General features: G+C 47.2%; 5 protein-coding genes across 5 annotated transcripts; 1 reads left to right on the top strand and 4 right to left on the bottom strand.

Moving 5' to 3' along the window:
* Positions 1 to 74: 74 nt before the first annotated feature.
* On the bottom strand, positions 75 to 1731 carry L228DRAFT_248022 (1-aminocyclopropane-1-carboxylate synthase). Its single transcript, XM_018332773.1, has one exon. The coding sequence runs from the start codon at positions 1548 to 1550 to the stop codon at positions 264 to 266; it is 1287 nt and encodes a 428-aa protein (XP_018187901.1). The 5' UTR covers positions 1551 to 1731; the 3' UTR covers positions 75 to 263.
* Positions 1732 to 2321: 590 nt separating this feature from the next.
* On the bottom strand, positions 2322 to 3538 carry L228DRAFT_248020 (hypothetical protein). The gene is made up of 2 exons (XM_018332772.1): positions 3369 to 3538; positions 2322 to 3218 (listed from the first exon to the last, which is right to left on the bottom strand). Exons 1-2 carry the CDS (start codon positions 3407 to 3409, stop codon positions 2486 to 2488), a joined length of 774 nt encoding a protein of 257 aa, XP_018187900.1. The 5' UTR covers positions 3410 to 3538; the 3' UTR covers positions 2322 to 2485.
* Positions 3539 to 3977: 439 nt separating this feature from the next.
* Positions 3978 to 4583, bottom strand: L228DRAFT_239324 (hypothetical protein; the record flags this gene model as incomplete). The annotated part of the gene is made up of 4 exons (XM_018331130.1): positions 3978 to 4219; positions 4287 to 4350; positions 4418 to 4464; positions 4532 to 4583. The coding sequence occupies 4 exons, from the start codon at positions 4581 to 4583 to the stop codon at positions 3978 to 3980; spliced, it is 405 nt and encodes a 134-aa protein (XP_018187899.1).
* Positions 4584 to 4669: 86 nt separating this feature from the next.
* L228DRAFT_150998 (hypothetical protein) lies at positions 4670 to 7737 on the bottom strand. The gene is made up of 10 exons (XM_018329283.1): positions 7505 to 7737; positions 7399 to 7444; positions 7156 to 7300; positions 6895 to 7105; positions 6266 to 6842; positions 6177 to 6215; positions 6048 to 6116; positions 5713 to 5960; positions 5540 to 5660; positions 4670 to 5475 (listed from the first exon to the last, which is right to left on the bottom strand). Exons 1-10 carry the CDS (start codon positions 7573 to 7575, stop codon positions 5014 to 5016), a joined length of 1989 nt encoding a protein of 662 aa, XP_018187898.1. The 5' UTR covers positions 7576 to 7737; the 3' UTR covers positions 4670 to 5013.
* Positions 7738 to 8503: 766 nt separating this feature from the next.
* On the top strand, positions 8504 to 11831 carry L228DRAFT_248018 (SPX-domain-containing protein). Its single transcript, XM_018332771.1, has 6 exons — positions 8504 to 8735; positions 9021 to 9474; positions 9554 to 9799; positions 9852 to 11178; positions 11239 to 11306; positions 11385 to 11831. The coding sequence occupies exons 1-6, from the start codon at positions 8731 to 8733 to the stop codon at positions 11664 to 11666; spliced, it is 2382 nt and encodes a 793-aa protein (XP_018187897.1). The 5' UTR covers positions 8504 to 8730; the 3' UTR covers positions 11667 to 11831.
* The last annotated feature ends 39 nt before the right edge of the window (positions 11832 to 11870 follow it).

Genomic DNA, 11870 nt, shown 5'->3' with positions numbered 1-11870 from the left:
AAAAAAAAAAAACATTATTAGGCTTTAAACCCCACCCAATCTACTGTAATGATAGGGGGAAAAAAGAAAGGCAGGGCCGCTGAGTGGCCGAATGTATATACTCCAAGAGTCCAAGGCCCTCGGGGAATGAGATATATTTTTGTTCAAGGTATTCTGAATATCTACACCAGAGACCAACGTAAATCCATCGAATATTCATATACTTCCGTTGAATGTTTATCTAAGATAATGAGCCTCCTATGCCTATTCTCAGAAAGAGGGGGCTAATCCTCGAGCGCTGCGAGAATCCTCTGTAAAGCCTCAGCTAAATATTCCCTTGGCTGTGAGAATACAATCCTGAACCATCCACTACGTTCCGAACCAAAAAGAGCACCACTAGCCAAGAAGACCCTCTTTTGCAGCAGAAGCTGCATCACTTTATCGGTAACATCATGGTCGTCACCATTAGTCTCTCCTGGATGTATTTCACGGTATTTTTTCCCCAAGTTCACCCAAAGGAAAAATGCAGCGTTGGTACCGGGTGCGTATTCAATCCCATGCCTCCTGATAAACTCAACTGTGTATGCATATGATTCAGAAAGCTTCTGGCAATTCAGCGCAAGGTACTCATCCGTGAAATGAGTGTCATCGAGGATAATGGACGCGAGGTAATCTGAAACTCCTGATGCATAGGAGTACAGGCTTGTTCCTTTCAATGCTGTGTGAAGGTCCCGATTGGTCTGCGAGATGATAACACCAATACGGAATCCGTTTGCACCAAAGTCTTTGCTCATACCCCAAAGTACATGAACTAGCTGAGGGTCGATGATCCCAGAAAGGTCGATGGACAGGGCGGACTCAAACTTGGTTGGTTCAGGGTGTTTATCGACGGTATTTTCCCACACAGAGAGAGCATAGATTTCATCGCTGATCAGATGTACTCTATACTTCTGACAGAGTTGCATCAGCTTGATAATTACGCCTCTAGGATAGCAGCGCCCCAGTGGGTTGTGCGGGTGGCAAAGCATCAGAGCTTTAACTCTACGCCCTGTTTGTTGAAAATCCAACAGAGCCTGCTCGTACTTGTCCACGGCCTCTAAGCAAAAAGGGTCGCAGGCCCCGAAGTTTACCGGAATCACTGTGGTTCCAGGCCGTAACGAGATATCTGGTATGAATGTGCCGTAGAATGGTTTCCCTAGGAGGACTCCTTCACCAGGATCTGTGAAAGCCCACGAGACATGTTCAATGGCAGACGACACCCCGTTCGTGACCAGTAGATGGCTAGGCTCCAGAGGAATTACTGGATTGAGGTGCCGGTTGAGAAACTTGGCGATAGCCCGTTTAAGCCTCGTAGATCCGGACCCTCCATCATTATATGTGAGAAATTTGGCTGGTAGTGTGAGCTGAGTGTTGATGTATGCAAGAAGATGGTCATGCATGAGTACATTTTCTGCTACGCCAACGTTCACATAGCCTCCCGGATTTGTCGATGGACACCACAGGTCACCCATCACATCCCACATGAGGTTTGTAGAGCCCGACCTGATGGCATCCTGTGCCCGCTGGGACATGGTTGAGCCATTGCTTTCTAACAGTGCCATCCTGAGAATGATGGTATCTGGCTCCTAGGAGAAGAGAACGTAGAGGTTTATATGACACAGAGTGATATAATAGAGGAAAGAAAGATGAAACTAAACAACGGACGGTGTCAATGCTGCACAGGTCAATTTAGAAGAAGAAGAAAAACGAAATCGTAAAGATATCCCTTGGTTTCGGCAAGCCTAGGCCCTGATAGGTGCAAAGACAAACGGTGGCAAGACGCCGCAGAAGCGAGAAAAGATACAAGAAGAGCTGGGCGTTGATTTGTCTGCTCTGCACCCGAACATCTCTCTAACCATGGATTGGATTGCGGGTACGTGCTCTAGCCATATTGACTGCCGTTCAAACACCGATATTATTAGCAGTTTATTTTCTTTTTCTTTCCGGGGACGAAGAGTAAGACTTTCCGTCTCTAGGTGGAGGTGTAGTAAGACACCATCCTCAAAGAGGAAGTGACCGATCTTCGGCGATGGCAGTTCGGCGTTTGCAAAGAGCCACCGTCGAAGAGAACTTGATGTGACTGCCCGATACTGCTGCATCTCTTGAATGGCGCTCTTACAAAACATCCATGTTTGCAATGTAGGACAACAGCGTTGGCCCTTGAAATAAAACTTTCTTTTCCCATTCTTTTTCCCTACCCGCCTTGGCATAATATAACATTCCAAGTGTAGAATTATTAGATCATAAAATATTGGTTCAGGACGGCTTAGCAGTGAATAAACTGGATTAATACAATTTATTTTCGGTTTGTAACTCGTGTAGTATCTATTGCATCATGGCTAGGAATAAATCAAGGGGAAAAGTAGAATACAAATACAGATATAAGAAACTTGAAAATGGTCCGAGAGGGGAGAAAAGGGGAGAAAAACAGGAAAGAAAGACGAAAGGAGAGCGAGAGTGTATTTCTCTATTTTTCATCTGGATTCTCCCAGACTTCTGACTTTCCTTTGGCATGCTCCGGGTCGGGCTCAGGATGCGCTTGCTGATGCCTCTGCTTCGACCACATCTCCTCGGCTGAAACCATGTCCTTCCACACATCATCCTGGTGGTTCTTCATTCTGACCGACTGCGGCGCGGCCAGTCCCCCGGCATCTTGAAGTGTTGAAGGAGACGCCTTGTCCTTCTCCAATGCTGCTGTGTCGTCTTTTTTCTTCTTTGCCTTCTGATCTGAAATCTCCAGCGCGGCAGTCGCCACCATTACCGCCAGCGTCAAGCCCTGCGCAAACACCCGCGCTTGAACGAGTTTCTGACGAACCGTCAGATGTGCATTCCGGCTTACAACCACAAAGGATCCTATCATCGAGGCTACCCACGTCACCCCGACGATCTTGTATTTCTCGGCGTAGCCCCAGGCCAGCATTCGCTCAGTCATGGTGTGGCCAGACGGCGCCTGCGCGGCCAGCTGTTTCGAGCGGTTCAGGTACCACTGCACTTGAGTGTTACGTTGGTTTTCAAATGCGCGTGATGAGCGGTCGGCTGCGATGATACCCGTAAATGTTCCCGACGAGGTGACTAGGAAGGACTTCATGGGCAGTGTCAGATTGCGAATCATCTGGTATCTTTTCGAAGCGGCCATGATTCCTGCCGCACCACCAATGAGACCGAGGATGGTGCCGATGGTGCCTCCTGTGGCAACTTCCCTTCAAGGTTGTTAGTATGTGTTTTCTCTTCTTTTCATTCCTCTTCCTCTCCTTGCTAATTTTCTTCCTAATTATGGTTTCCCATTTTGCGTGTTCCTTTTACCGGAAGAGAACAGAGAGATTTGAAAGAGGAAATAGGGGTGTAAATACTTATAATGAGCTTCTTCATCTTCCTTGCTCAGGAGTTTCATGGTGGTCGTTGTGGTTGTTTATCTGTGTTCCTTTTTTTATAAAGACGCGTGGCTATTCTCCTTTGATAGAAAGAGGCAAGGCAGGATGGAGAACGAAACATGGTAGTTATAAGTTTTGAATCAATCCTAGACGTATTATTTACAAGGTACATGATTTGGCCCACTTTATACATGCCAATACTGCTGCAGCGTTCCCGACAGAACTCACTTGCAATGGTCTCATGTTGGGCTATACCATCATTGTTTCCTCTAGCGAGGCGAATTTATCTAAGATCGAATGATTATTTTCAATTGTAATGAAAAACAATACACTATATAGACCTTGATAAAGATTAGTTCTTGTAAGTAGTAATCGGACTTGCTTGACTAATCATGTGGAAATGGTTTACGTGGGTAATTGATCGGGTTCACACGCAAAGAAATATCAGGATATACCAAAGTACAGAGTTTGCATTGAGTAACTTAAAGGTTGAAGTCTACTATTCCAGAAGTGGAAGAAAACGACCGGCTTTCGGCGTTTGACTGCGGCCCGACTCTACCCTACCCCACATCAAATGCCGCAATCCGATCAGCCAAACGCCGGTTCTTGCTTGGCGCCGTCAAGAGCCCGAAGATAGTGCGGACGGTCTTTGACGTAGAACTCGATTTCGATTTTGCCTCCAAGGCTTGCCTCACCATTGTCCAAACTTCCGGCCTTGATGCAAGTCATCTCAGGCATGATCTCCAGCTCTGTGAACAGACCGGATCCACATGTGGGACAAAAGAAGTGCTTATTGACCTTTCCGCTGGCACCAGTCGTGTCATAAGATGCTGGTGTTCCTGTAGAACAGCCATTTCTCAGAGAAGAAGATAACCCAAGAATGTAATTAGTACATACCTGTCGTAACCTTGAACCCGGCCCGAGGAACAACTGCATTCGATGTAAATGCACCGCCCGTCCACTAATGGGAGGATTTCCAATTGTCAATATGCATTTGAAAAATATAGGAACAAAGGTCGTAATCTCACCTTCTGACAGTCGGTGCAATGACAGAGTGCGGAAATATAGTTTTCAACTGCGAAAGACGAGAATTAGCAAGATCCCTCAAGGTCCCTCCACTGTAACTAGTGCCTGTTGCATACCCTCGGCAGAGTAAATAATCCCACCGCACATGCAGCTACCAGTGAGCATCATGATTGATGATATTCAATTGCTGGACGACTAAGTAAGAAGAAAAGGCCGGAGATGGAATGATGGAGTATCAACTACAGTTGTAGTCTCCAGATATATAAGCGCACGAGAATCCTTTCCTAAGCGCTTTGGTTACAATCTTCTAACTGCCGCCTGACCCCACCTCAGTCACCGAAGACAAGAAAGGGAACCGTTCGGCTTCTGAGAGTACTATGTTTTCCGTATCTCCGATTCTCCCAATCTTCTTAGAAAGCTACATGCGCGTCAGTTGTCTATTAGAAAAGGCCATCCAATGGGCATATTGAAACCCCGTCTTCGTAATCGCACTTTCGCGCAGCCAATCAGCCGCGACCAAAAAAGGCTGCCGTCTATTCCCCTAATAAGTAGTCTCCGGGATTGCAAGTTATATCGTGCGAAGTCGTGCCGTCAGCTTTCATCTCAGAAAGGCAGCTTGATAGGCATTTTGAATCTCCTCTCGCATACTTCCAACCCCTTCAAACCACGAAAAACAACAGTGCATCATCTCCAGCAGTCTTTCAAGATTATGTTGCAATTCCTCAATCAATCTTTCTGCATCGTGAGCCTCAGTCCCAGGTTCCGGGTCGCTAAAGAGATCCTGACAATCTATGAATTGTCTAGAGTAAAAGGCGTTTCGGACAGTGTAAAGTAATATGAGCACTGCGTAAGCGGTTTGCATCGCGCAGCATGCAAAGTATGGGATTGGTCGAGAACGACAGCTGGTCTCATCAGGTGACACTAGCACCACGTCGCTCCACAAGTTGTTACGTTCCGGAAAGCACAGAGAATGGAATATTCTGACCGAAGCCAAGGATGATTTTTGACAAACCTTCAAGGACTCCACCTTGCTAAACGGGAAAATGTATCCTTGATCCTCCTATGAAAAGAAAGTTAGGTTTCAACGGGTAACGTTATACGTATAGGACAACACAATAACTAACAGCTTTATCTTCTGTAGTATTCCTGGCCGCTAGATCCTTAACCGTGGCAAGATCACAATGCTTCTCAAGAAAGATGGGTTGGTTAGAAAAAGCCCTGAAACGGTGTAGCTTCAGACGCGCACTATTTATGATATTAGCTTGTTTATTTCAAATTGTCGACACTAGCTCCTTACCTATTGATCACAGAGCGTGTAAACAGCCACATATTTCGCATTGAAAGAGCTTCTACTCGATCTCTGCATATATTCGGAGATAAATCCGTCTCGGACATCATGGAACGTAGCTTGGAATCGAGGGCCAGCATTTGCTCCGGGACCAGCGGGTGTGCAATTGAGGAGGATGAAGAATAATTTTCTAGATCGGTTATGAAATGGGCGACTTCTAGATGGACTTTCTGAGCTTGAATATACAATGGCCATGGCTGAGTGAAGTTAGTAATGGCGACTTATACTCAAAAGCTAACGAGACCACAGTATTATGGAAGCTTAAAAGATAATGTCCACAATACCTCTGAAGAAACATGAAAACTAGGATATGGTACAGTAATCTGCGGATCATCAATCGAGACGTGCGGTTTCTGGGAAGAGACATAGTCAGTTTTATATGCAAAAGCATACATGGTTTGCTAAATACTTACCGAATTTTGTAGTATCGAAGACTGGTACACAACATGGATCTGCTACCGGTTTAGATCTTTCCCAACATCCTGGCCTCTGGATGACTTACCATCATCCACCATGCACGTCTTTGTGCCTCCGAAAATAGAGTGCCATCATTAGCCAAGCGGTGTAGATCCATATCCATACTAAGTGTCATGGCTTGATTTGCTCGGGCCCGCATTTTGGAGAGGTTTCCACGCTGGCAATATTCATAGAGGCTAAGGACTAGTAATGCCAGTACTGCTTCCAACTGGAAAGGCACACATCCGTGGAATAAGGGCCGTGGGCAGGACAATGGTGTACTCTGGAAGCGGCATGCCAGAAAAGACGATTGCTCGAGATCAATGTCTCCGTCGGCTAGTTGTAAGGCTCTTTGTGCTAGTAACTGGGAAACTGACCTCCGTGCCGCAAAAGAAGCTTCGGACATTGACTCCGAATCATCGTCGGCGGGGATAACGGCGAGTACAGCAGCTAAAGCCATACTTAGAGGTGATGCTGGACAGTACGCTAAGTCGGATATTTGAGGGTAGAAGGTTCCTTTAGTTAAACATTTGAATGCCACTGAGCTGTCCTCTTGTACTGGGGAGATAGGAGGTGGTAAGATTGGAAAGAACGGGTGGATAAAGATGTAGTAAGCATTTAGACTGCAGCTTAATTAATACGAATGGTCACTGCACGTAAGCAGTATGGACGTACATTTGCGCCTCTGAGTGGTACATCCGAACTGGAACAGTCTCTCGATCGTCTAGAAATGGCGACGATGATGAAGCTTGTTCTGTGCCCGGGATATCTTGGCGATATAACATGTCCCCGTGGTCAGGATCGGGCATTGTATCTGGTAGCCGATCCAGGTTATTGATTCCAGTTTGTGGAAAGGAGAGATTGAGAATGCTCTCCAAGAAAGGATCTGTCATATTGTTACTGCCTGTGACAATGGTAAGGAGTCGATATTCATACCAGATGCGCCGCTCCCTTCAAAAGCTGAGATATTGGCAGGCATCTCGAATACACTGAAATCTTCTGCATCTTCGGGTCTCCGTTTTCTCCGCAGACCCCCTCGCTGACTAGGTTGGTAGCAACAAACTTTCGCTTTGGTGCGGCACTTGATTGACCAAAGTTGATCAGCTTTTTTCTTTCTTTCTTATTTTCTTTTGAAATTCTGCAGCCGAAAGAGATGTACAGATATAGAAGGCCGCATACTTTATAGCAGGGATACTGTCCATCACATCGTACTTTACATTTGCGGCTGATCTCAATTAGCCCGCCTATTTTATACTTCAGAATTTAGAAATACACGGGCACTGACCACGATAGACAAGCTGCCTTTACTGGATGACGACTTAGCCTTCGATGGGCAGTGGTAGGACCAGTCTCCATTTCGTTACATTTAGAATGGACGAGCTCTCGTGATGAAATGGTCCTAGAGGCTTTTGTGGTGTGAAACTGCAAAACAATTAAAGTATATCTTCGATACTAGTCTAGCATGGAGGCTGATATACGGTTCTTCTCTGAACAGAATGAATTGGTGTTCAATATCTTCGTCAGTACCTACCGGCTTCAGTATATTTTTTTGAATTTTTGGGTTGCTGCTGGCCCTTGGCTTAGTAATATTGTGCGGTTAACAACCTGTTTTTAGTTAAGTTCAATTGTACTTTCAGCTACGTTCTAAGCACAAGTAGAGGTGCAATATCGACAAAGTAGGCTGGCGATATGCTGCGGCGTTGCGAAAGACGGTATTTGAATGCAATCGAAAATCCTTCCAAGTTGATTGCTGAAACGCTGAAACGCTTGCTATGTGTTTGTTATGTTAAATTATATATCAGAAGTTTTAATGCTACATTATATTACTGAACGGACAAAACATCAGTCTCTGATCATGTAACCGTCTGGGTATCCTATTAAACATTACATCTAGATTGAAAACATCTCTTGCCTGACTGTTGAGTCAAATACGTAGATCTTTTCCTGAACTGTGACCAAAAGATTCAGATCAGTCTCACAACAGAAGCATGGATAGCAAATTGGGCGGCAGGCCTGGAAACACAACGTCGGAATAGAAACATGAAAAATCCAATGCCGTCTCCACAGGATTGTCCTCCAAATGGACGATAAAATCACCTACCAGAAGTGCACAATGATGGCAGGTTAACCTTCTGGTAGGTTGAGGAGCGGCAACGAGAGCACGATGCGAAATTCTTGGCAGTGATTGGCCGAAGGAGCATGGGCCAGAACGGCTAAGCCCGTGCGATCAAACTGCTCTCCACTGTGTTTCTGTACGTACTAAGATACGCCCTCGTGCTAAATAGACTCCCCAGCCAAAAAAAAAACATGCCTCGAGACCCAAAACCACCTACCTAATCTTGCATGATTTTATTCTCCTTCTGAGACACTGTTCTCTGGCTCACTGCACATAATGTCCTTTTGTTCATAATCTCTTGTTCTCGTATAATTCCAATTGATCTCGCACTCGTGATACCCCTCTTCTCTAGCGCCTCATCATTGAGCTCTACCAACCAGCTCCTTGCACACACCATGAAGTAAGTCTTCCTGCTGCTTTCCCCAGTCTTTCCAATCTACGGCTGCCGTCAATTGGCATTGCGGTCGTGGGAAAATGGCATTGCATCCTCTTCGCCTGTGAACGCCAGCTACCATGTGTCTGTTTCACGGAATCATAAATTGGACATGTTCACATGCTTGAGACCCTGCTATGAGCATTTCTCATACGGGGTGGCGTTGAAAATGCCGAGTTTCCTCCTTGAGAGCGAGCTGCTACTGGTGGATCATAGTTGTTCTGCTTGGATTCTAACTTCTGAAACGTTTAGGTTCGGCCAGCAGCTCCGCACGTCTCTCATCCGAGACTACTACTATTATTACATCTCCTACGATGACCTCAAGAACAGTCTGAAAACTCCCTACGTCACCGAACCCACGCCCTCGGATCCTCACCCTCAACGCCGAGCATGGACCGAAGACGACGAGCAGCGCTTCGTGACCGAGCTCGAGGGCGAGCTGGACAAGGTCTTTACCTTCCAGCGCGTCAAGAGCGGCGAGATTGTGCGAAGGATCAAGTCCAGCGAGAAAGAGGTGAACGAGGTGCTGGCACGACAGCAGCGCATCATTGAGGGTGGTGCGAGAGATGGCGAGGAAGCACCTTCCGAGGAGGACTTCATGCTCCTCGAAGAAGACCTCAGCGATGTTATTGCCGACGTGCATGATTTGGCCAAGTTCACCCAGTTGAACTATACGGGATTCCAGAAGATCATCAAGAAACACGACGTACGTAACAAAAAAACAAACAAACAAACATGCTATGGGATACTGGAGACTTACTTTTTTTCTTCTTGCCGCTGGATAGAAAATGACTTCGTGGCACCTCAAACCTGTCTTCGCCGCGCGCCTCAAGGCCAAACCCTTTTTCAAGGACAATTATGATGCATTTGTGGTCAAGCTGTCGAAGCTTTATGATTTGGTCCGCACCAGGGGAAACCCTATCCGGGGTGACAGCGCTGCCGGTGGTGGCCAGCAGAACTTTGTTCGGCAAACAACAAAATACTGGGTTCACCAGGATAATATTACTGAGTTGAAGCTCATCATCTTGAAGGTAGGTAGTATCTATCTTATGCACAGAGCAAGAAGCTAACCCGGACACAAAGCATCTTCCTGTCCTTGTCTTCAATCCCAGCAAGGAATTCGATGTCAAGGACTCCGCCATTTCGTCCATTTACTACGACAATACGGACACGTGGGAGCTGTATACTGGGCGTCTCAAGAAGACTGAAGGCGCAGAAGCCATCCGTTTACGGTGGTATGGTGGCATGGACTCGGAGACCATCTTTGTCGAGCGCAAAACTCACCGGGAAGACTGGACGGGAGAGAAGTCGGTCAAGGCTCGATTCGCCTTGAAGGAGAAGAATGTCAATGCTTTCCTCGCGGGCAAGATGACGGTCGAGAGCGTCTTTGAGAAGATGCGCAAAGACGGAAAGAAGAGCGAAAAGGAAATTGCGGACCTGGAACAGCTCGCGCGCGAGATTCAGTACCGTGTGATTACGCGGAAATTGAAGCCGGTGACCCGGTCTTTTTACAACCGAACCGCCTTTCAACTCCCTGGTGATGCTCGCGTTCGTATTTCGCTCGACACGGAGCTGACCATGGTTCGCGAGGACAACCTCGATGGTCGCCAACGCGCTGGCAAGAACTGGCGCCGCATGGACATTGGTATCGACTATCCCTTCCCTCAGCTGCCGCCCGAGGACGTCGAGCGATTTCCGTACGCTGTTCTCGAGGTGAAGCTGCAGACCCAAGCCGGACAGGAGCCACCAGAATGGGTCCGCGAGCTTACCAGCTCCCACCTAGTGGAGGCTGTGCCAAAGTTCTCCAAATTCATTCACGGCACGGCCATCTGTCAGCCAAATCGAATCAATCTACTTCCGTTCTGGATGCCGCAGATGGATGTCGATATTCGCAAGCCGGTCAGCCATCGGTTCGGTATCTCTCGGCCGGTCAATTCTGCTGGTTATTCCACGGGCGACGAGCAGCTTGATGACGACTCAGATGATGACTCGGTCCGCGGCGAGGGCGAAGAAAACGGCGACGTCGACAGCGAGGATGCTCGGCGACTCCGAGAGTACCGTCAGGGCCGAGACCCATACGAATACCGCAATGGCGGCGTAAATGCCCTCGATGTGGAAGAGCGAATTGCTGCCCAGCCGCTCAACTCGGAGGACTACCCCTTGTACGACTCCGATGAAGAGGATGAGGAGGATGCCCTTCTCGCGGCAAAGAAGGCTGGTGGACCAAAATACTGGATCTTGCTGTCAAAGCAAAAGCTCGAAAGAGCCGGTGATTTGGGTTTGAAGCTCCTCTCGAAAATTGCACCTCTGCCCAAACCCACCCCTATTCCAAGCAATGGAGCCACTGTCGGTGGCTTAGTAGCTGGAAATGAAGTCCAAGCCAAGCGATTCAAGGCTCCTCCCGGAAAGCGTACGTCTTACCCTCTCTCCCTCCAGCATCTCCTTGATAACTAATATCCCATCGTTTTAGGCATTCACGTCCCTGTTCGTGTCGAACCAAAGGTGTACTTTGCTGCCGAACGAACCTTTTTGTCATGGGTAAGTCCTATTTTCCTCCGAAATGAAACCCCCATTCCTTTCGAGCACGAGACTAATTGCCCAATGAAAAATCTACAGCTCCAATTCGCCATCATCCTCGGCTCCATCGCGGCCACTCTGCTCAACTTTGGAGACACCGTCTCCCTCGCCTCCGCATGGGGCTTTACCGTTATCGCCGCCATCGCCCTCCTCTACAGCGCCGGTCTATACCTCTGGCGCGTCGACAAGATTCGTAAGCGCCGTGCCACAGGCTCATACCATGACAAGTACGGCCCCACGGCGCTCTGTGTGGGACTATTTGCTGCCGTTGCAGTTAGTTTTGGATTGAGAATCCGAGAGGATGGTTGGTTTGAGCGGTAAATTGTATAAGACTACCTAGGTTGCAGGCTCTTTTCCCGTTTTTCCTTGTCTATATCTAGAATGTCGAGTAAGGATCTAGTTGTAGTCTTTTTTTGGATATGCCTCTAGTTTTTACCTTTGTATGACAGTATGATAGTTTTGTATGATATCTCAGGTATCTTGAACATATTTCTCTACAATCTCATACTGTTGATCATCTTTAGA

This window comes from Xylona heveae, assembly GCF_001619985.1.
Source record: "Xylona heveae TC161 unplaced genomic scaffold L228scaffold_6, whole genome shotgun sequence".
NCBI classification, from domain to species: domain Eukaryota; kingdom Fungi; phylum Ascomycota; class Xylonomycetes; order Xylonales; family Xylonaceae; genus Xylona; species Xylona heveae.
Note: the sequence above shows the minus strand (reverse complement) of the source record. Positions and strands in the feature narration are given on the sequence as shown.